Source organism: Balaenoptera borealis (assembly GCF_965194805.1).
Source record: "Balaenoptera borealis genome assembly, chromosome: 16".
Classification (NCBI taxonomy): Eukaryota; Metazoa; Chordata; class Mammalia; order Artiodactyla; family Balaenopteridae; genus Balaenoptera; species Balaenoptera borealis.
In genome coordinates, this window is record NC_138872.1 from 46,855,479 (window position 1) to 46,878,699 (window position 23,221).

The 23,221-nt window shown below is 46.6% G+C and overlaps 1 protein-coding gene and 1 long non-coding RNA gene across 2 annotated transcripts in view; both read left to right on the forward strand.

Moving 5' to 3' along the window:
- The first annotated feature begins 325 nt into the window (after positions 1-325).
- Positions 326-23,221, forward strand: part of RALGAPA2 (Ral GTPase activating protein catalytic subunit alpha 2) — a 278,311-nt gene continuing 255,415 nt past the window's right edge. Inside the window, 2 exon segments of the mRNA XM_082359553.1 lie at positions 326-575; positions 23,049-23,159. Of these exon segments, the coding sequence (XP_082215679.1) occupies positions 470-575; positions 23,049-23,159 (217 nt within the window). The 5' untranslated portion in view covers positions 326-469.
- Positions 7,685-15,657, forward strand: LOC309613093. The gene is made up of 2 exons (XR_014235525.1): positions 7,685-9,004; positions 9,472-15,657. It is a non-coding gene; the product is annotated as an uncharacterized lncRNA (long non-coding RNA).

The window sequence follows — 23,221 nt, forward strand, 5'->3', positions numbered from 1 at the left end:
TCTCATCGCGCCGAAAGCGCGCCAGCCTGATTGGAGGACTCTGTCGCGGTGCATCCCGGGACTTGGAGTACAGCGTGTGCGCGGGGCCAGCTTCTTTGTGATTCGCGGCGCCTCCTCGGAACCCGGGCGCGCCCCCGCGAGGCGGGTCCCGACGACGCGCGCGTGCGCTGCGCCCAGGGGCCGGACGGCACCTCCCGCGGGGCGGGGCGATGGGTTTAGCGTCGACACCGCCTTCCTGCCCGGCCCCTCGCCGGCCAGGCCCGCCTCTCCTTCCTGGAGCCACAGCCGAAGCGGCGGCGGGCGGCGGCGGGCGGCGGCGGGCGGCGGCGGGCGGCGGCGGGCGGCGGCGGGCGGCGGCGGGCGGCGGCGGGCGGCCCGGGAGACACGCGCCGGCCTGACCCTATGCGGTGACTCGCGCGGCGCAGGCGCCTCCTGCCCCGCCGGCGGGGCCCGGGCTCCCCGCGGCGGGATGTTCTCCCGAAGGAGCCACGGGGATGTAAAGAAGTCCACGCAGAAGGTGCTGGACCCCAAGAAGGACGTGCTGACCCGCCTGAAGCACCTGCGGGCGCTGCTGGGTGAGGCGCGGCGCGGGCGGGGGTCGGGGCGGGATGCCGGGGCGGGGGGCGCAGACCCTCTGCCTGGGCCCTGGCGTTGTTCCCGGGAAGCGGGCAGCCTGGCCCGCGGGCTTGCCCGTCGCCCTCGAGTGTAAACTTACCCCGGATTCTCGCCAGGTGGCCTCGGGGCCGGGCGCGGCCGGGACGGTCCCCTCCCCAGCAATCCCTGGGCGCCCGGGGGTCCTCTCACGCACACATCGAACTGTCATCTTTCCTCCCAGTTTTTAATTTTTATTTTTAAGTCCGAGACCCTAAGTAGACTGAGACCCCAAGTGGTCCCAGCACGGACTTAATTGAACTGTCATCTCCTCCCCCCCCCACTTTAATTTTATTTTTACTTTTGAGTCCGATCCCCGAACAGACTGAGCCCCCAAGTGGCCCCGGGATAAATTTAAGTGCCGTCTCTCTTCCCATGGGTCTGGCTGCTTCATTTTCTTTGTGTTCTTGGTGTGAAGGGGGCTCCTCGTGTCTGCTTGGAGGGAAGGGTGACTTTCCTGGGTTCAAGGAGGCTGCTTCTCCTTTATTGTCAGGATGACACTGATGGTTATGTGCCTTCTTCCGTTTTTATGAGCCCGCTGGGTGGAGGTTCTGCAGAGCCCAGGTCGGCCTGCACTTGACCTGGGATGAAACTCACCCCTGTGGGTGTGAAGTGTTCCCAAGGCTTCCTGTCACCTGCCACCTGTGATCTGTAGCTGGTTTGCTATGCTGTGTTTTGTTTTCTCTTCTTACCTCCTTAGTCTTGTATTTAAGGTGGAAACACCTTTGCTGTCTATAGACAGACTTGTCTTTGTGTTATTTGCGGGCTGAGAAAAAGATACTTTATGTTTCTTCTAGATGTCTTTTTTTATTCTTAAAATGAGCAAAATCACCTGATTTAGGGCACAAAGTCTTAATGTGTCTGTCACTTGAGGAAATATGGTATAACAGAATTCATCATATAGGTGAGAATTTTAAATAAAGATCTTGTTCATGAGATTAAAATTTGCAAATGATTTCTATTTATACTCCGTGAAGTACCTCTAAGGAAAACAACAAATCCACACACCTGGTTTTGCCAAGTGAAGTTTTTTACATTCTCGAATTCCTTGAGATTCCGCCCGTCTAGGTCAGCTTGGAATGAAATGTAAATTAAGTACTGTTAGAGTGATTAGTTTTCAAGACTTTTGAAAGTGAAATTCGGTGTTCTTGGTAAACTGAACTTTCTACTTCCTGTACTAAAATACCAGGCGCACACAGGACGCATTGTGTGGGGTTCTTAGTAGTGACTGATTAACACCTCCTGCAGGGACATTTTTGATAAAGGAGAGTAGAGTGGTATTTTAAAGCAGTTGATACTTGGGGACTTTTTCTGTGGTAGAGAGCTTGAACTTAACTTTTGTTCTGTCCAAGTCTACAGGATTAAGTTGGCTACATTTTGCAAAGCCAGACGCAATTAAACCTAGATGTTGGTTTTCTTAGAGACACACAGTACATTGTTACTGTTCTGAGAAAGTAGTTAGTTTTCAAGGCTCTGTGGTTTCAGTTGAAGGTGTGTGTCTTATTTTGAGGAACTTTCTTTTGTCCTTTCATTGAGCCATCTGACCTCAGTTTTGCAGCGTGGAGAGGCTCTGTGATATTTCCTTATGTATGTTGGTTTTTGTCGATGCATCTGCTGGTGGACTGGCCCAGTTTACTTCATTTATTACTGTAATCTTATCTGTAGGCACTAGATTTTTGTAAATGTGTCTGAGGAGTTCTAGTTCATAATGTTTCATGTAAACTTTCGCTTACAACTGTGGTTGAAAGGCTTTAAAAAAAAATAGTACAGCAGTGTACTAGTCCCACCACAGTGCATACCCTACTGGTTTGCTACTTTAAGGAAAAGTCTGCTAGGAAAAAAATCCTTTTCATCTGAAAAATAGGATTTAGCCAAGATCAAGAAACTATTTGAATTGGGGTTGACATATACACACTACTATATATAAAATAAATAACTAATGAGGACCTACAGTATAGCACAGGGAACTCTACTCAATACTCTGGAATGACTTATATGGGAAAAGAATCTAAAAAAGAGGGGATATAGGTATATGTATATGTATAACTGATTCATTTTGCTGTACAGCAGAAACTAACACAACATTGTAAATCAACCATACTTCAATAAAAATTAAAAAGAAAAAGAAAAAGAGACCAGATTTGTGGTTACCAGAGGCAGGGTGTGGGGGGATAATTGGATGAAGTTAATCAAAAGGTACACACTTCCAGTTATAAAATAAATAAGTACTAGGAATGTAATGTACAGCATGGTGACTGTAATTAACGCTGCTGTATGTTGCATGTGAAAGTTGTTAAAAGAGTAAATCCTAAGAATTCTCATCCCAAGGAAAAACATTTTTTTTCCTAGTTCATTCGTTTTGTATCTATATGAGATGATGGATGTTCACTAAACTTTCTGTGATAATCATTTAGTGATGTATGTAAGTCAAATCACTATGCTGTGCACCTTAAACTTATACAGTGCTACATGTCAGTTATGTCTCCACAAAACTAGAAGAAAAAAAAAAAAAGTATATTTGCAAAAAAAAAAGAAACTATTTGAAGGAAATGAATAGAAATTATTATTGTATTTTTATTTGTATATTTAGATAATACTCTTGCTTTTCACATATTTTCCAGTGATAATAACGATGTTATTTTTTACATACGAAGCTGATAGCACTTGACCTGGATTTGTAGCCTGCGGCTGCATGACTTTGGGCCAATTACTCGACCTGTCTTTGAACCTCATTTTTTTTACTCTGTAAATGGGTATGGTGATGTCTGCCTCATAAAGGTTATTGTGAGTGTGATGTATAAGCTACTTCAGCTTGGAATAGGCATGTAACAGTTTCCTCTGTCATTACTGTTTTCCTGTCGTTAGTAGGATAGGACAAGCGTTTTGATAGGTTGTCCCTTCTCCTTTCTTATTTTAATAATTGTGATGGATTTGCTCCCTCCTCATAAAAATTAGTCTGTGTTTAAGACAGCTGGCTGAGAAAGATACAGTTAGCTGTGAAAAGTAGAGTATTTCTTCGTATCATGGTAATGACTCCTGTTAGAACTTGCTTAGCTACTTTGACCTGGCTATATATTGTAGATTGGCCTGGTATTATTAACTTTATTTTAAAGGGGGAGGGGAAACTGAGACACAGGCAGGGCTTACTGGGGGCCAAGCCATGCACTCAACGTTGTGTATGTATTATGTAATTTAGAGGAAGAACAAAGAGCTGTTAGGTCCCCTGACTCCCAGGTCTCCTTACATTGTTGAAATCATCCTTGGGAAAGTAAATAAGTAAACAAAACAAAACCAAACTAAAAAAACATTCTGTGCATTGCTGTCTTGCTGCAGCAAAGATTCCATGTCTAATTAAAAGTTGAGTGTCTACTGTGAGTCCCAAAATAGGGTTTAGAAATGGCATTGATGTAGCAGGAAGAATAGACGTAAAATACTAGTAAGCATGTAGTGTGTTATGTAATTAGATAGTGGCTTATATGTGGTGGACTCCATTATAGGATTTCAAGGGGCAGAAAAGATCATTAAGAACAAAGATAGGGGCATCTTGAAGGAGACCCTGAAGAATGGTTAGACTCGTTCTGTCCAGTAGAAATAGATATCAGCCACAGGTCTGATTAAAAATGCTCTGGTAGCCACACGTAAAAAAGTAAAAAGAAACAGGTGAAATTAATTTTAATAATATCTATATATATTTTTAACCCCATACATCTAATATGTGTTGTATCAACAGGTAATGAAAGTAAAATGTTCAGTTTTTTCCATCATTTTTTGATAGCAAGTCTTTGACTATAATCTCTTCGAATATTTTCTCAGTTCCTTTCTTTTTCTCTTCTTCTTCTGGGACCCCTATAATTTGAATGTTGGTGCGTTTAATGTTGTCCCAGAGGTCTCTGAGACTGTCCTCAGTTCTTTTCATTCTTTTTTCTTTATTCTGCTCTGCAGTAGTTATTTCCACTATTTTATCTTCCGATAGCAAGTCTTTGAAATCCCATGTGTACTGTACGTGTGCAGCGCATCTCTCAAGAGCTCAGGAGCCACAGGTGGCCAGCGCGGCATGCTGAACAGAGCAGGGTTAGACTTGGGGAGAGTCGAGGGGGAGAGCATTTCGGGCCAAGGTGGGGAGGAGCTGGTGGTAGAAATACACAGCAATGATGCGGGAGGTTGAGGAACCTTGGGCACTGAGGATTGGGTGCTGGAACCCTGGCCCTGAGGGCGTCTGCAGTGTCAGAGCAGTGACCAAAGTGGTGTGTAGGCCAGGGGTAAGGGCAGGACAGCAAGTTGGACTTCGGGGTCATGGGGGAGGGGAGGAGAGGTGGCCTGACCGGTAGGAGCTGAGGCAGGTTGGGGCCAGATCAGAAAGGGCCTTGTTTGCCGGAGTTAGAAGCTCAGATCTTATCCTGCAGGTGAGAGGGCCCACTGGAGAATTCTTAGCAGGTCAAATGGTAATATTCAAGCACTGCCTCTCTGCCGGCAGGGCCAGGATAAATGGACGGGGCCAGTGGGAAGGCAGGGAGACACTGAGAAGACTGGTGATGAAGGAGCAGACAGGTGCTGGGGCCTGGAGAGGAGGGGCGGGGCCACGAAGGACCCTGTGGCAGGACAAGCGATTCTCAGGGAGGAGTGAACATGAGGTTTGCAGAAGCTGGGCGAGGAGTGATTAATCTGAAGGAGAAGAGGTTTGGGGTCAGGGGCCACAGGCCAGTCAAATCTAGTGACACCAGGGTTCAGACCAAATATCTGGGGCCAGAGAGGAGAGAACAGTCGCTCACAGAGGCTCTACATGCCCATAGAGCAAAATTGAACATTTTGATGTTTCCTTTTGTGCATCTGTTGCTTTAAGTAGGGACAAGTTCACTTACAATTTTAAACGTTGCCTTTTAAGCTTACTTTTAACATTTCCCAATGTTTTGTTCCTTTTCTTTTTATTAACTACAGATGTTTGTTGAGGCGATGTACCATAATTTAGCTTACCATTTCTTGGGTAGTTAAGTAGTTTCCTTCCTTCATCTCTCCCTCTTTTTTTCCTCTCTCGCTTTTTCTCTCTTTTTCTTTCTTTCTCTGGTGTAAATAATAACTACTCTGAACATCTTGGGAGGCGGCTTCTCCTGCATTTTGCATTATTTTCTTGGATTAGATTCCATGGAGGTCACATTGCTGCGTTTATGCCTCGACCCACAGTGCTGTCCCACAGTGCTGTCCTCAGTGTCGCTCCCGTTGCCCTGCAGGCAGCAAGGGTTGAGGCGGCCACTTCCTTTGCAATCTGACTAGCAATAAACACGTTGTTAGAATTTGATAATTGGTGTTAGGTATTTGGGGGAGTGGAGGTGTCATGGATAGAGCCAGAAGAGTTGGGAGGAGACTGGCTAACGACAGAACAAGACGAGTTTGGTGTTGATGTGTGTTGAGTTTGAGAAGACAGCGAGATACAAATGGAAGTGTCTGGGAGGTGCTGGATGTGGGGTCTGGAGCTTAATGAGGGGTTAGGAAGCTATGGCGTGGTTATTAGCATCATGATCTCACTGGATCGTCCTACAACCTGTGATGAGGGTAGTGTTCCCACCGCCGACCTCGAGATGGGGAGACTGAGGCTCCCAGAGGTGGGCTCCTTGTCTGCCAGCTCCCTGTCTTTAAGGGGCAGAGCTGGGGGTCATAGGATTATACAGCCCGTGTCGAGCTTTTGCTAGTTACCTGACGCAAGCATATTTACATACCAGAAAATATATTTACCCACCAGAATGAATGTTAACGTGTAAACAAAAGCCCAACAGTTTTTGCGCGTCTCCCAGAAATGTTGCTTTGAGTTTTGCTGCTCTCTTCCTAGTCTGCTTTACCGTATTCTTCTAGGGAGACTTGAGGCCATATCTGACTTGAACATGGCAGAAGATAAAAAGACTCCTTCTGTGTTTTCGTGTTCACTGGCCTCTCCGTGCCCTTGGCAGGCCTCGCAGGTGGTAAAATATTTGCATGGACGTTAGTGCCACGTGGACATTCTGCAACCAGAGCAAAGCTGGGGGTATAACTCCAGGCCCTTCAGACAGTCTTGGGATGGTTTCTCTCAGTTGACCTTGTCTTAAGCAAAGTGATTTTGCCCTAATGCTCCCTTTGCTCATTTTTCATCGGTTACTAACATTTTATATCTGTAACTTCTGGAATGTAAAATGAACTTTGGACACATATATGTCACACAAATACGCCATCCCTGCTCCTAGTGCTTGAAATTGTCTAGCCTTCTGAAGTGAGAAAGGTGGACCTAGGATAAAAGTCTGACTGAGCTCAGATGTTTTGTTTGTGATAACTAGAAAAGGGTGCCTTTGACCTTTTATTCTGGGAAGAGAGATAATTGGTAGGTCTGGAATATTTTGATGTAAACTTTTATAATTTGTGTTTTTATTTTGTTTGTAAGTGCTTTATTTGCAGATGGACATAAATACTTTTACTAGCTGTTTAGAGCACTGATCTTTGGTCTCTAAACTAAGTGCCACAGATGAAACTAGAAAATAGTTTATTGTTTTCAAAAAGGTGACTTTCAAAATAGCAAATTGATTCAATTTAAAAATTATTTTTAAAAGAAGGAATATGTTCCTCTACTGTAAAATCAAGAATAATTAATATATAAATGTAGTAAGCAACTATCTTGTTCTTGGATTTTTAAAAAATTCAGTTTCACGTACATTTTTTCCAGTCTGTATGTGCGTGTGTGTGTGTGTGTGTGTGTCTGCTTGGTAGGGCTGTGTCTTCAGAGATCAATAAGGCACAAGCCCAGGATTTACGGTTTGTTAGGGGAGACAGACAGGTAAACAGCTGCATTTACCACGAGGGTGTTAGTGCCGGGGGGTGGGGATGGGGTAGGGTTGGGGGAGTGTGGGTGGGGGTGGGACGGTACAGGTGGCTGCAGGTGTAGAGGAGGCAGAGCAGAAGGGCCCCTTGGAGAGTCTGCCAGTGCTTCCTGGGGGGGGGGGGAGGCGGGGCTGAGGTGGGTCTGGAGTAATGAATACGGTTTCCCAGGTGGGCGGGTTGGGGGCAAGGGGACTGCAGAGAGAGGAGCTTGCGCAGAGGTGATGGTGTGGCCACCACGTGGCTAAGTGCACACTGTCCTTTACCCTGTGCCGTGGGTGGACGTTTGGAATCCAGGGAAGAGTTTTAAGCAGACGAGCCACCAAATCCAGTGCCTTCCCTCGGTGATAGTCCAGGAGTCCCAGTCTCCCTGAGGTTTGAAACATGGATTCCTGGAGGGTGAGAGCTCCCATCCTTTTGGATTACAAACCAAGAGGATGTAGCCTGGGCTGCCAGTGTTCATCTTTCCCTCCATGTGGGGAGCACACACCTCAGATTGAATTCACGGTCAGAGGGAAGCAGAGCGGAGAGATCGAGAGTGAGGCACGTCCATGGACCCTGTGTGAGCTGAGGGGTCCAGCTCTGTCTGCGCCGTCCCCACCCCGAGTTTCTCAGTTGCAGGAGTCTGGAACACCCTTTTTTTGCTCTAGCCGGCTTGAGTCATATAATATTTCTGGGCCTTGCAATGGGAAGAGTACACATTAATATGCCAGGAAGAGACTGGGAAATTACAGATCGAGGATGGATGGGTCTGTGTGTGTGTGTGTGTGTGTGTTTGTGTATGATTTTTATATTTTTTAAAACCTGGGAGAATTTGAGTTTATTTACATGTAGGAGAAGGAAATAATAAAAGAGCAAACTTGAAGAAATAGTAGAGAGAAAGGAGATATATAGTGAAAGTTGTGGTCTGCTGTGGGATCCAGAGTGTGGGGCAGGAGATAAGGCTTGACAGGGGGCACCTCTTCCTCTAAGGCCACTCAGAAGAAGCAAGAACGGGGTGTGGGATGACAGGGTCATGAAGGGAACTCTCATATGATGGCTTCTACTTTTTTCTGTGAAGGTACGAGGGAAAGTCAACTGCTGACTAGTTTTCTCGCTGATGTAGTGATAGGAACTGAGTATGTCTTGCTCCCTCTTCTCTGCCATGTATCTTCATAAAAGAAATATTGTAATCTGTGAGACCTTTTTGTTGTTGTTCATTTGGGGGGGGGGTGATCTCATAAATGCAATTTAACTTATGTATTTAATGCTTGGCCAGAAGGGGGAAATGTGTGTGTGTGTGTATATATATTTATATATCTATAAAAGTATAAATATATATGATGTATATCTATATAAATAAAATGGGCACAGTTTAAGTGGTGTGGTTGCTGCCTGCCCTTCCACTCAGTGACCACGTGCCCGCCTGGTGGTGTGAGGAGGGACAAGGGACTTTGCTGTGTCCTCAGAGGTCTTCTTTCCTTCATGTCTCTCACTGTGGGAACATCTTCCCTGCTGGGTGTGCCTCTCATGTTTAAGGGTAATTGTGATTTTCTCCATTTTTACCTTTCTTGTGACTTAACCCCACCTAAGATGTAACTTGACTGTATTGATAGCTCACATTCGTGTAGCACTTCACACTTTTGCAAAATGTTTTCTCATAGTCTCATTTGATCAAATTGCTTTCTTAAGCAACCAGTTTATAAAGGATTTACCCTCTAGGTTCTTAGCAGAGCTTTGTTTCTGCATTAGTTCTGAATCCTCATTCCAGAATTTTAACTTTGATATTTAGAAAAGAGATGTTTCATAATGATTTTATGTCCTTTACGTTGTTTTAGAAACTGAAACCACATCTGAAAGATACTGAACACTATTTTAAAAGTAGTTGTAATCTCTAACAGTAAATATGTATTTTGCTTTTGCTTTTGCAATTGTGGTTTAGTTTAAAAAAATCCCTTTTGAAAAAGATAAGGGACCCGTTGATACTGTCTTGTGTTTGATTTTCAGTGATGGCACTTATTTATTGAGGCTCAACCTGGCTTTCAAGGACACAGGAGGTACTAGGGACGCTGCTTGTGCCCAGCTGTGGGAGCTGTGAGAGTGAGCATTCAGATCAGCTGCGCTCCGGGGAGCGTCACTGGCCGCTGCTCCCGATGCTGCCCTTGGATTCACCACCACTGTTTAGCCAAAGCTGAGCTCCTCCCAGCCAGTTACCGAGCACGTGAGGGTACTGATGTGGCCGTTCCTTTGAAACCCAGATGCCTCTGAAGGGAGACTTTGTCCTGAGGGCTCCTGTTGGCCTGGCCAGCAGCTTTTCAGACCTGTGCTGCCTCTTCCTCCTCAGCCCTCCTCCCCTTCCCTCTTCTCTGCAGGGGTCAGACGTCCCTTCTCAGGTCCTCCCCTTCATCCTTCACAGACAGCTCCCTCAATAAACCTCCTGCGTGTCCACTCCTGTCTTGGTGTCTGCTTTTCGGAGAACCCAAACTAATACGCCGTCCCTTTTCCCAGAGGTGTCAGCCAACCTGTCATGTAAAATTCTTCCAGGAGCCGGCAGAGGTATATTACATCTTCACACAAAGTGTCTTTGTCCCTTTTCTCTGAAACGATCTTTCCTCTGAATTCCCATAGCATTTTGTGCTTTCCATTTGGCATTTATAGCCTTTGGTTTTGTATTCTACTTATCTGTGTTCTGCCTGATCTCTCTCACTAAGTGATACTGATACTAAATAACGTTGAGAACACCAGCAGCTTTTTGTACATCTTGATTCCTTTTGGTGACATACTTCCTTCTTTGTAATAATAATAAGTAGCATTTAATCAGCGCTTTCCATGTGCCAAGTACCGCCAGAAACACTTCACGTGTGTTAATGCATTTTATCCTCTCCCAAGTGGGACAGGGAATGTCATTATCCCCATTTTACCAATAAGACCCAGAGAAGTTGAGAACGTTGCCCACGGTTGCACAGCCAGTAAGTGACAGAGTCAGGATTTGAACCCAGACAACTGGCTCCAGAGTCCCCTTATTCATTTAACAGTTATTTTTTATCCAACCCCAAGCATGTGCCAGGCATTGTACACAGCACTGGGCACGCCTGAGCTTGCATGCTGAAAAACCAAGGATGTGATTTCCACATAGATGGATCTCAGTCTGGGGGAGAGTAGCGGCCACCGGTATGGATGTTTAGAAAAATTTCTAGAAGCCTTCCTGCCCCAGCCGGAAGTTCCCATCATTAAAGTAATGATTCAAGGGACTTCCCTGGCAGTCCAGTGGCTAAGACCCTGCGCTTCCAGTGTAGGGGACGTGGGTTCGATCCCTGGTTGGGGAACTAAGATGCTATATGCCGCGTGGCACAACCAGAAAAAAAAAAAAGAGATTCAAGACCACGAATTAAGTTCTCCTGACAGAGCCCTCTCTCCTCCCATGTGTGCGTGCACTATCACACCCACCCCCTGGATCCAAGGGGAAGAGCTGTAAGAAAGGACGATTTCTGTGGACAAAAGGGAGAAGAGGTTGGGGAAACCTTGACTGGGGTGGAGGCTGAGGGCCAGCGGGGCCAGAGGGCTGTGGGTAAGGACAGGCTTGGCTGAGGCTTAGGCAAGTACCCCAGATATTTTTTCATGGAAACAAAATGGGAGAGACACTGTTGTCAAATTTTAAATTTACAAAAACCAAAACTGAATTTACCATCCCCCGAAAAGGACCTGTTATAACTAGTGGTGAACATTCTTCCAGTGAAATCTTGATAGTATTTTCAGGACTGCATGGAAGAGAGGGGAGCTGAGGACACATGTTGCTTCTTTACAGCTTTCTAAAGGGGTTAGCATATTTTCATTCTGTCTGGTCACATTTCCGGTGCCGACAGTGTAAACCTCTTTATTCCATGGATTCTGTATCTGATAACATGAGGATGTATTTGGGCCAGAGAGGCTTGGTGGAGTAGAGCTTATGCTGAGCTCCCATAGTGGGAGTAAAGTATTACATAGTCTTTCTGTGTATGTGTGTGTGTATGTGTGTGTGCATGTGTGTATATGTGTGTGCGTGTGTGTGTGTCATATTGCAGATATTTTTGAGAGAATGGTTCCATTCCTCTCTTCCTGCTCCTAAAATAAATACATATACAAACATATCATCTTTAACTGAAGTAAAAAGTAAATAATGAACTGGAAAAATAACTTGAAACTTAGAGGAGAGGAAATAGTTACATCCCCCAAACATAAAGAGCTCCTACATATTAATAGGAAAAATTATAATAAATAGATGTTCAAAATGTATGTATACATAAGTCACAAATGAAGAAATGACACCTAGTGAGATGGCCTTTGCCCCCAAACGGAACAGTGACTGCAGACAGAAAAGAGAAGAGGGGAGAGAAAGAAGCAGTGCTGGAGAGGAGAAGCCAGCCGTGGCCGGGGAACCCTAGCCGGCACACGTGGCTGGTCCTTCCTTGTTGCAGCAGTGGGTCGTGATAAGGAGACAGGCCAGGACTACTGTGGCCAGTGGGGCAGGAATGCTTGAGTGTGCCAGACGTGAGATGGGGCCACACAGCAGACCGAGCTTGTGACAGTGTGGAGATGTGCTTACTACGTCACCCCAAATTCTAGTAAGAGCCAAAGAGTAGGTATCGTAGAAAGTGCCCTGATGCTGCCAAGAAATGGAGATCAGCCAGTGGCTGAAAATGAATGAGCACAGGAAAACGTTGATGGGTCAGTGCAATGTTAATTTATCTCTATGAATGGTGAGAAAGGCAGCAGACGGGCTGAGTTTCAGGTACCTGCTGAACTAGAACCCTGTGTGTGCTCTACGTTGTGTTTATTTTTTCAAGAACTTGAACCATTTCAAAAAAAAATTTTTTTTTGCTTTGGCTACGCCCCACAGCTTGTAGGATCTCAGTTCTCTGACCAGGGATTGAACCTGGGCCTTGAGGTAGTGAAAGCCCGAATCCTAACCACTAGACCACCACAGGACTCCCTCAGGGTTGTGTTTCTTAATGCAAAGGCCTGAGGGAGTCTTGGACTTTGGCTCAGTGTTAATTGAAAAGACGTGTGGTTTCTAGGACCTGGTGTTGCTGCTGAGCGTGCGCCGAACGGGAGTTTGCTCCGCGGTCGGTGATCAGTCCAGGTTTAAACAGGACTTAACGTGTGCTAAGGCCACCAGGTCTTGAAAGTGAACCTGCCGGTGATGGGAAATTTCATCACCGTTTTGCATTCAGAGGTGTCACACCTTTGCTTGTTCCTACTCAGTGCAAGCTGTTGAATGGCTGGACAGAGACCATTTCTTCCTGCCCGACCGTATCATTTTTCTGCCCTTTTCAGTAAATGACAATTAGAGAAACATAGCTTTCTCTAAAGACAGCAAAAGTCCTCTACACCTCGATCGTTACAAGGCATTGTGTACAACGTATGTGTTATTACAGAAGAGGTCTAACGACAATGTTGGGCAGAGGAAATTTAAATTATTTTCTGTTTTTAGGGCATTTTAGTCTTGGCAAAGATACTACTTTACGTATTGTTTAGGTCTTCAGTGTTCTTCAAGTTTCAAAAGTAAGACACGTTTGGAGGAAACTATGGCCGATGTCACGTCTGCTGTTCTTTTTTATGGTACATAGTCAGGCTTTGAAAACAAATTCTTTCTAAATATTCTGGCAGCTTTTTTTTTTCTGAAATGAATAATAGTTTTTTTCTGAAAAATAGTAGTTTTTTTCTGGTTATAAAATTTTATATACTCATTATAAACATTTGAATAATATGAATAAGCAAAAAATAACTTAAGTATGAAAAAGCTCTTCACATTCTGCAATCCTCTGATAACCATTGTTAAAATTTTGGTAAACATGCTTTCTGTGCTTGCTGTTGCTTACGTGCAACCTCTCTCTCTGTGTCTTGTAGGTACACACATAAACACAGTCTTACATGAATAGTTGTTATACATGGGCTGACACTGTATTTTTGACCTAACACGCCTTGGACATTTTTCACATGAGTAAGCGAAGGCTTACATGATACTTAAATGGCCCTATCGGGTCCCACTGGACTCACACGACAAATTGTCCACTGCCCATTCTTCAGGTTGGCAGTTCCAGGCCTTTCCATGCTGTCAGCAGACCCTGGCTTGGGGGAAGCAGGGTGACCGCCTGGTGGCCAGAGGGGCCTTTGGTTTCTTATATGAAGGATGGGGCGGGCCTGACGGTGTTGCAGCTGCTGATGGGGCAGGGGACAGTGGGATGATTTTCTGGAAGTAAAGAGAGCTCCTTGGGGAGGACCGTCTCAGTCTCTGCAGAATTAGCTTCACAGAAAGGCCGCCCTTTTAACCTGTCATGGAGGAAGGCCATTCCCCTTGCAAGCTGGCTCTGGTGTTCTAAATAAACCAACTTCTGGGTCCTCTCTGGGGTTTAGTAACTATTTAGTCCCGGGACTTCTACCAGCTCTCTCTTATGTATTTAAAAACCTTGTGTTTCCAGGTGTACTTCCCTGCCCCTCCTCCATCACTTTCAGCTAACGTTAGACGTACTTAGGTAAGCGGTGCGGGAGCCGGACTGCCTGGGCTCGAGTCCTGGCGGGGACCTAACCTCTCTGACCCTCACCTGGTCGTGGGACAGTACCTGCTTCGTAGGGCTCTCGGAGGTTTAATTGAGTTAATATATACAAAGCCCTTTTGTAAGCCATTATTATGCTTATTAATAATTATTATTTGACGTAAGTAAGATGGCTCTCTCTGCCCTCAGCACCACTTTTCTGCTGCCTTACTTGTTAAAAATGGAGTGGGAGAGGTTACCATTTAGCTCCTGTTTTATCTATTTCTGTCTCCAGGTCTTTCCCTAGTGAGTGGTTTTGACTGTAATATAGGCCAATTCAGATCAAGAAAAGTAGAAGTAGTTATGCATTGCCTTAAAAAATCGGATGAAACTTGACTCCTACAAAAGAAATAGATATATGAAAATATATAAACTGTTATGTATAAATTAAGCTACAAGGATATATTGTACAACACAGGGAATGTAGCCAATATTTTATAATAAATATAAAGTATAACCTTTAAAAACTGTGAATTACTATATTGTACACCTGTAACATAATACTGTACATCAACTATACGTCATAAAAAATACATGTATATAAAACACATTAGATTTGAACATTATATTTCATTGGTGTATATATTTTGTTTTATTGTGTTGGCACTTGATATCTGTTAAAAATAATGTTTTAGAGTCCTGCATTTGAGACAGGTGTGTCAAAAATGTTTAAAATAAAAATATCTCTACGTTTAAAAACTAGAGCTCTAGGTACGTGGAGTATATCTTTATCGGAATCACTTTTACATGGGGACTATCAATCCAGGATAACAAAGTGTTAACATCTTTCTGACTTCTAAGAATTTTACTTTCTGCACCTAGCTACCATATAGGTATAAAGAAATGAAAATAATACATCTTAGGAAACGAAGAGGGATGAATATAGCTTCTACAACCTTTCAATTATACTAGGATTTGTTTCCTGTTCTACTGTCACATTTTACTTCAGTATCTACAAGGATGTTTTTGGATATAGGTAACAGAAAACCCAAATATAAACATAAATGATGAAGAATTTTTTCTCCTATAGAAAGCGGTCCCAAAGCAGGTGGCCCCCCGAGCCAGATGGCACGGCAGCTCAGTGACGTGCGCATCCGTATGCTCTCCCCTTCCTGCTTTGCCCTCCTTAGTGTCCTCTGTGTGGCAGGTTTGTCCCCTGAGTGGCAAAACGCACTGCAGGCATCGCACCCGGACGGAACAACGTCCAGAGGCAGGAAGAAAAGCACTTCTGCTTTGTGTCCCTTTAAGAACAATGACCCTTTTCCAGGCATCTCCACCAGAATTCTTCCCCTTGCTTGTTGACCCGCATTGGGTCACAGGCTTGAGTCTAAACTCATAGCTGGCAGGGGGCTATTGCCGCAGTAATTGGCTCAGCAGCATCAGGTCCCACCCCCACGAAGGGCACACGGATTTGCGGGGTGGATGGTCCCTGAACAAGCAGGGGCTCCCTTAGGAAGAGGAAGGGTCTGCCGTGGGCGTGGCTGGGCGAGGGGGCAGGAGGGAAACCGGGAGCGTTTGCTCCAGGCCACTCTCGCTTTCAGTTTAAATTCTACGGAGATAGAACAGTCCAACATGGCTGTAATAATGTATGTAAGAAACACAGTTATCAGCAGAGCTAAAATGTGAGTTCATTTCATTTCCTACAAACAGGAATATGTGGTTTAGGCCCCCACGTGCTTCCAAAAGTATTATGTCAGCGTTCTAGGCGCCTCTTCCTTCCATGGCGCTTGGGCGCAGAGGTACGTGCGCACCAGCTGTTGGCCCCAGAGAGGGCTGAGAACTGGATGAATAGTGTGGAGCCCCGTAAAGTGGGGGTGGAGGGGATGCTTGGTTGAGTCGGTGCGTGGGTTTAAAGTGCTTGTTTCATTATACAGCATCAGTTGCACATGTACAAAACATATTCTTTCACATCTATTCAGTACTTAAACCGACAACTTAAAAAAAATCTTTGCTATCTGGCACATGACCTGTGCTCAAATAAATACTTTCGGTTGAATTAAGGGTGAAACTGACTGGGGTTTTATGGAGTGAATATGATGCAGGGGGAAGGGAGGTGATTGAGGGACAATGAAAGGGCTGATTAAAAAGATGGACTGTGGAAACCAAATTAGGAAGAAAAAAAGAAGTGAAGACTTCAGAGGGATCATAGATCATGACAGGGTGGTGGGGTCATTGGATTGAAGGACCCAGGAAGGTCGAAGAGTTGTTGGAATTAGGTTTCCAGAAGGAGGGAGCAGGGGAGGTAGGGAGAGTGGGTTCAGACTTGGGAGGCAGGGAGGTTAGAGGGATGCCCGGGCGGGCCTGGGGACAGAGGTTGCGGAGGGGGCGTGGAGGACAACCTCAGTGGAGATAAGGAAATTGGGCATCACCTGTGTAAATGTGGAAATCAGTGCTGGCTATGAGGGCAAAGACAGCCAGGCCCTGAAATCTTCTGGAGAGCATCCTGGGGGCGGGGGCGGGGGGGTGTAGACTGTGCAGCCACTGGAGCTGGAACCTCCATCTGCCGTGCAGGTTAGCATCCCCGTCCACATGAGGATTTTGTATTTGCATGTAATCAGCACAAGGACGTTTTTAGGTCTGCACATAGATGCATTTTCAGATGTGAATTCCTCTTTAATAATAATGATGATGATACAAGTATTGAGTTACCACTGAAGCACAGTCAGCATACCTGCTGTCTTATGACCCGAATACCTGCTGAGTCTTGAAAGGGCTTCATTATGAGGACTTTACCTCCTCACCAGGTGAGTTCCAGGTCGGTAACCTGCCCTTGGAACGGTATTGCACACACAGGAGGTTCTAAAACCTACCGGCTGGTGTCAGGAAAAGGAGTCCCTGCCTGCACTCTAGTTAGTGTTGCAGAAACTTTCTGTTGCGGACAGTGTGTATCAGCTGGCAGCTCTTGTTATTCGGACCCATATTGTCTGCTTTTCCTTCTTTGACGGAGGTGACAACGTGTCGTACTTGGGGCACCTCTTCACGGGCTTGCCGGCTCTCATGGCCGGTGAAACTTCTTGGTGATGAGTTGCTTTTTCTTCCCCACCAACATTTTCACAACAACGGTGCAAGACAACCCGTCCCAAACCTCAGGCTTACAGAGACCTTACGGCAACAAGCATCTATTTTATTCCCTCACCTATCTGCATTGCTGCGAGGTACTGCCCTGGCTGCAGGTTGCCTGGGGTTGGGTCCTGCTCTGCTCCATGAGTTTCCTCATTTCCTTTGTTCTTGTTTTTTAATTTTTATTGGAGTATAGTTGATTTACAATGTTGTGTTAGTTTCAGGTGTACAGGAAAGTGAATCAGTTATACATATACATATATCCACTCTTTTAAGATTCTTTTCCCATACAGGTTATTACAGAGCATTGAGTGGAGTTCTCTGTGCTATACAGTAGGTCCTTATTAGTTATCTATTTTGTATATAGTAGTGTATATATGTCAATCCCAGTCTCTTTGGACCAGAGACTACTTGACGCTCTCCAGCCACTGCTGGGTCAGGCTTCTAATGACTGGTTGTCCACAGCAAGTCGGGAGATCAGCCCCAGATCAGTGTGGGTGGGCATTTTCTAAAGGAGTGGATGGAGGGCGGGAATAGTTTGTGGCATTATTACAAAGTACGTAAAGCAAGAGGGAAGGAGGGCGGGGACCTAGGCAGTTGTGAAAAGGTAAAATCACCAAAATCTCATTAGCCCTTAAGTAAAGGCGCCATATGAGTGACATTTATCCTTGTCAGTGTTTTCTGTCTTGTGTCTGACTCATTTATTTTCCTTGTTCTCACTGTTTCTAAATTACGTTTTATTAAGTCGCCACATTCGCCTTGAATTTTTCACTCACCCCTTTTCCCTTTTACTGGCATGTGATCTTGAGCATCGTGCTTCAGTGCCAGTATCTAGGGAATTTGAGTAAACTAGCAAATGACACCGTCTTCATCTACACGCAGACGTGTAGGCAGCGCTGGGATGGCTCTTGGCCCTGGGGAGGGTGGGGGACGGAGGGCAGGAGGATTGGGGGTCACTCCGTACTCCGGAGGAGCTGGTCTGAACCCCTTCTTCCTCTTGACAGTGTCCACCAGGGCCCCCAAGTCTGAGAAGGACGTTCCCTCCTCCTTTGGTGCTTTCAGGGTCTGCTGAAGCAGGCTTTTATGAGGCTGGGTTATGATCCTCCCAACTAAAAAGGAGTAAGATTGCTATTGGAAAGGATTATATGTGGGAGAAGTGGAGGGACAGTCCCACTAGTTTTGTAGCATCTGCTGCTGAGTTGGGATTAAGTGCTGTGCCTTTTCGAAAGGTCTCATTAAGTGGGTGAGTTTGACATGTCATTGAGTTTTATGGCTTCACAGGTGAAGCTGGGTTATTCCCACCTCGTGAGACGGCCTTTGCCAAGAGCTAGGTAGTTGGAAAACAACTAACGTTTATTTACATAATGCTGACTACACACTTAGAAGCACTTTGCATATGTTCATTTTATGGGCACAGGAACCATTGTTGGCCACATTTCTCAGGTGGAAATTGAGGCACAAAGTGTTCTAAATAACTCGCCCAGGTCTTGTAGCTTCTGGACTTGAACCCAGGCAGTCTGCTCCAAATGTTCTGCCTTCAGGCTTTGCTGTTGTCTTCCAGCTAGATGTGGGGAAATAATTGTCAGCAGGAGGCTTAGCTGGACAAAAGGCCAGGGGAGGGTAGCTTCTGGTGTGGAATATAGATTATTTTTCAGATATAATGGGAAAATAATAGAAACAGTTGATTGGCTGTCGGTTGGTGGTAAAGGAGATTGCTTTACAAATCCCAGAATGACCCCTAGCTCTGTAAAGCTGGCTGCTGGTTGCTTCTCTGTGGTCAGTGTGCCTGCACTTGCCTGGGTTTTGTGATGCCAGCCAGGCAGCGTGCTAGCGTCGTTGCCAAACACACCCAGGGTCATCACCTCAAAGGTGGTGTCCAGCCTGGGCTCTGTACCTGGGGGCTTCCCCTCCTTCCCGCTTCCTTACTGGCCCCACGAGGCCATGGGGAGGTTGCTGTGAGGTCATTCTTGGGGAGCCAGGCCGCGTCTCCCCTCGTGTCTTACCTGTCCTCTCATCCCCCTGCTCTTCTCCCTCGGGCTCTCCTGCACATCCCATCCCCGAGGGGACGACGTATTTCTCTATATTCCTGACCCGATTTCTGGTTTTGACTTCTTCCCTCTGTTTCTGAGGCCTTTGTGTAGCTCAGGTTTGAGCTGGAGACCCGGATGGGAGTCTCTGACTGGCCTGGTACCTTGGGCAGGTTACAGACGATTCTGAACCTGAGGTTTCTTTGTCTTGACCACACCTTCCCCATCCCCCTCACAGGATTGTGGTGAGGGTCAAATAAAATACAGTCATGAAAGTGTCTTTCAAAGCATAAATGTACAGTGTTTTTAATGTTCCCAACCTCCCCAGGTGGCCTTGTCACTCCCTGCTTTGATGCCCTGCCTGAGCTTCCGGCACGCTGCCATCTCCGTTACTTGCTTGTGTTCCTGTACCCTGGAGGGCCCTGCACCTTATTCTCTTTGAATTTCCCAGCATTTGGCGCAGGGCTATTTGGCAGGGGTCAGGGCTCAGTCTTGTTTGAATGAACAGATGAAGAGTGTCTTTCAAAAGGAAGTTTGTGGTCATAGGCTTTTTTTTGTTTTTTTCCTGAGCAGTCTTCCTCCTGTATATCTTTGCTTCTCAAAGTTACCTTGTTACAAAGTAGACCTGTGACACTCCCTTGTGTTCCCTTCTGCAGGAGGCTAACTCCCAGGGCCCGCCTTCTCCAAGATCTGTGCTTTGTAAATATTCACCTGATGAGTCTTGTTTTTCAAAAATAAGACACATCATGGAAACATTCTAGATTTTGAAGTAGGGATAGAAAATATTTGATATTTATTTTTTGTTTGTTCATTTAACAAATCTGTGTCAAGTACCTTTCGGGTACCAAACTCTATTCCTGGGGCTGGAAATACAGCAGGGAACAAAACAGATGTGATTCCTGCCCGTATGTGGCTTCCATTCTAGTGGAGTGCCGGTCGGTGGAGAAGTAAATGAATAAATGAGACAGTCTCCACTAATCTTAAGTGCTGTGGGCAGGGATCATGTGAAGGGAACTCCCAGACCAGTGAGGAGTCCTCACATGGGTAAATAAACTAGTAGTTACAGATGTTACACCCATCGTTCACTGTGTGCTGGGTGACCTTGAGGGCGTCTGCTTGTCTTGTCGTGAGGACTTTAAGCTCCATCCACTCCTAACCCACAAGGAAGACAGTGAATGGTTGAGGAGGAAGGCGGCTGCCGCCTGGAGTCTGGCCTCATGAGGGTGTCTCTGTCTGCATGAAGCCCCTCAGCCTTGACGAGGACCCTCTCTGCTCAGGTCGCTGACACTCGAGTGTTTCTGAGGGACCAGGGAGGCCAGGGAAGGTAGACTGTTGGTGGCCCATAACCTTTCTGTGCTGTCTCGCCATACCTGTGCACCCATGTCGTCAGCATGGGGATGCTTTTCTCGCTGCGGCCCATTCACAGGCGAGCGGTCGGCCGCCCACCCGCCAGACTCCGTAAAGGAGGAGGGGGGTGATGGAGGACATGCTTGGGGACACGGGGGCTCCTTAGATTTCTCTGCAGAGGTCGTGTGGGGTCGCAGCTCTGAAGGATGAGAAGGAATGAGCTGGATGAAGATCAGGGTGGGGAACACGTGTGGGAAGCTTGGGAGATGGAAAGAAGCCACGGCGGCCAGAGTGCAGGGTGTAGAGAGAGTGGTGTGGGACGGACTTGGCCTTGAGTGGAGGAAAGCCTGCAGGGCCGCGAGGCCATGGTAAAGGGTTTGGATTTTATTGTAAGCACCACTGGAGGTCGTTGGAAGGTTTTGAGTAAAAGAATGGTCTGATCTGGTTTATTCCATTTTCCTGTTGACGGCAGTGTGGAGAGGGGACCAGGGAGGGGAAGTGGGGATGCAGGGACCCTGGGCGGGGATGGGTGGCGGGCAGGGATGGGGGTACAGTGTCCGGTGGGTCTGTGGAGGAACCCACACCCCGGAGACGGGCTGGGAAGGAGCCGGGAAGAGCCGGGATGGGGACTAGGTTTCAGCTTGAGCAGCGTGGTGGGTGGTTCCTGCGGGAAGAGCAGAAAGTGAGGGTGAGAACGAGAAGCCTTTAGACCCTCACTTGGAGCAGGGGCCGCGAGAGCTGGGGCTGCAGAGCGGGATCGGGCGTCCTCAGCAGAGGGTTGACATTTCTCTCCTGATAACCCCAAGGATCTGAAGAAGGGTCAGGCCACTTTTTCCCATCGGCGTGAGATCTGAGGGGGTTACAAGTTGTGGTCACTGTCCTGTGATTGTATATTACAGGCTGTTTCTTTTATTTAGTTCGTTCAGGAAAATATTGAGCTAAATGCTGTATTCCCTGCAGGGTGCCTGATGATGCTGAGACACACAGGAGGTCTGTGAGGGTGGGGACTGTCTCTAACAGAGGAGACAGACCCTTCCATCAGAACTAAGTCAGGAGCTGCACCAGGAGTGGAGTACGGTGTGACACCATCTCAGACGGGGAGGAATAGGGCCATGGGCCCCAGAGCCGAGGCCCTGACCTGGCCTGGGGGGCTGGGGAGGTTTCAGCGGTCCCGGGAGCAGTTGGTGTTGGCATGAACATGAACAAAGCCCCGTCTTAGAGCTGACATCCTGCAGAAGGCACTTGAGGATTCCTTGGCAGGGTTGTTAGCTCATGAGAATGGTAATATTCACATGGGTTAAGGATCCTGATGTCATTGTTACCTGCTTGGGCGAAGGTAAACTGGTTAGTTACTAGCAACTTCCACTGCTCTGTGCTCAGTGTTATTTTTGTGGCAAGAAACAGAATGTGAAATTGGCTGTTCCTATGACTTTACCAACACCTTACGTGCATTGTTTCAAAGAACCAGGGCAGATTTTTGCATGAAAGGTGCTGTGTAGTTATCAGAGGGAAACAACTCTTTAGATTCACCAGCAAGAGTGTTGACTTTATGGAATGTAAGCATAGCAGTGGGTGTGTTCATGCATATTCACATTAGGACCCTCCAAAGCTGATACGACTCTGTTATAGATTGAATAGCGACACACTTTTTTTTCTTGAGTAATCTTGTAGAACTTTAAGGAAGCTCTTTTTAATTTTCCTGAGGTTTCCTAAAGTGTATTCTTCCAAAGAGCTAACACCTTGGTCAGGACACTGCTGTAAACGCACAGACAACCTTGTCTGCTAAGGAACCTGTACAGAGGTGTGTTGACAGTGGGTGACTCACTGGAGCTGCGAGGGACGCTGGCTGTGTTGGCGCTCGGCCCCTGCGGGGGCCAGGGCTGGTGGGGGGAGTGCGGGGAAGCTGTTCTTGGGCTAAGTTCCCTGCACCACCTGCCGATCCACCCGCAGCCCTGGTTTAGCAACACTGGTGCAGCTGGGAGACGCACTGCTGGGACGAGGCTAGGAGCGCATGGCGGGTCCTCCGTGTCCACGCAGGGGTGGGACGAGTCACGTAGAAGCTGGAGGGACGCGGTGACGAGTGGCCCAGGTGGATGTGGGCAGGTGTCGGGGCAGGGCCTGCTGTCCTCTGGGCGGTGGCACGGGAGCCAGGAGGGAGGGAGGAGATTCTGGGTCGTGCGTGCGGGGCTCCTGGCAGAGTTGTTTCTCAGACGTACGGACTCGTCCCTCTTTATGGTCTGGGTCAGCAGCCACCTCTTCCATGAACTTTGACTTCCCCACCCCTAACAGGAAGTCATCTTGCCCCTCCCTGGACCCTCACTTACCCCTGGCCTTCTAGCTGCTCCGTAGGTGCTGTGCCCCCAGGCTCTGACCTTGACGTCTGGGACTGGGGAGGGGAGGTGCCCCAGGCCACCTCAGAGCTCTCCTTAGGTGGAGAAAGAAGTGGACTGGAATACACTTTGCTTTGTTTTGTCTTATAAGGGGATAGGGCTTGTTTTTACATTCCTTCATTTCTGAAAAGATTGTGAACTCTGATAATTGTGTAAGTTTGTCGTAAATGGGAACTTTTTCTTTTCAGATAACGTGGATGCAAGCGATCTTAAGCAGTTTTTTGAGACCAACTATTCTCAGATATATTTCATCTTCTATGAAAATTTTATAACACTGGAAAATAGTTTGAAATTAAAAGGTAAGAATTTCTACAAAATGTTTTTGATATACAAAGTTTTTTGTTTTTTTAAATAAACATTC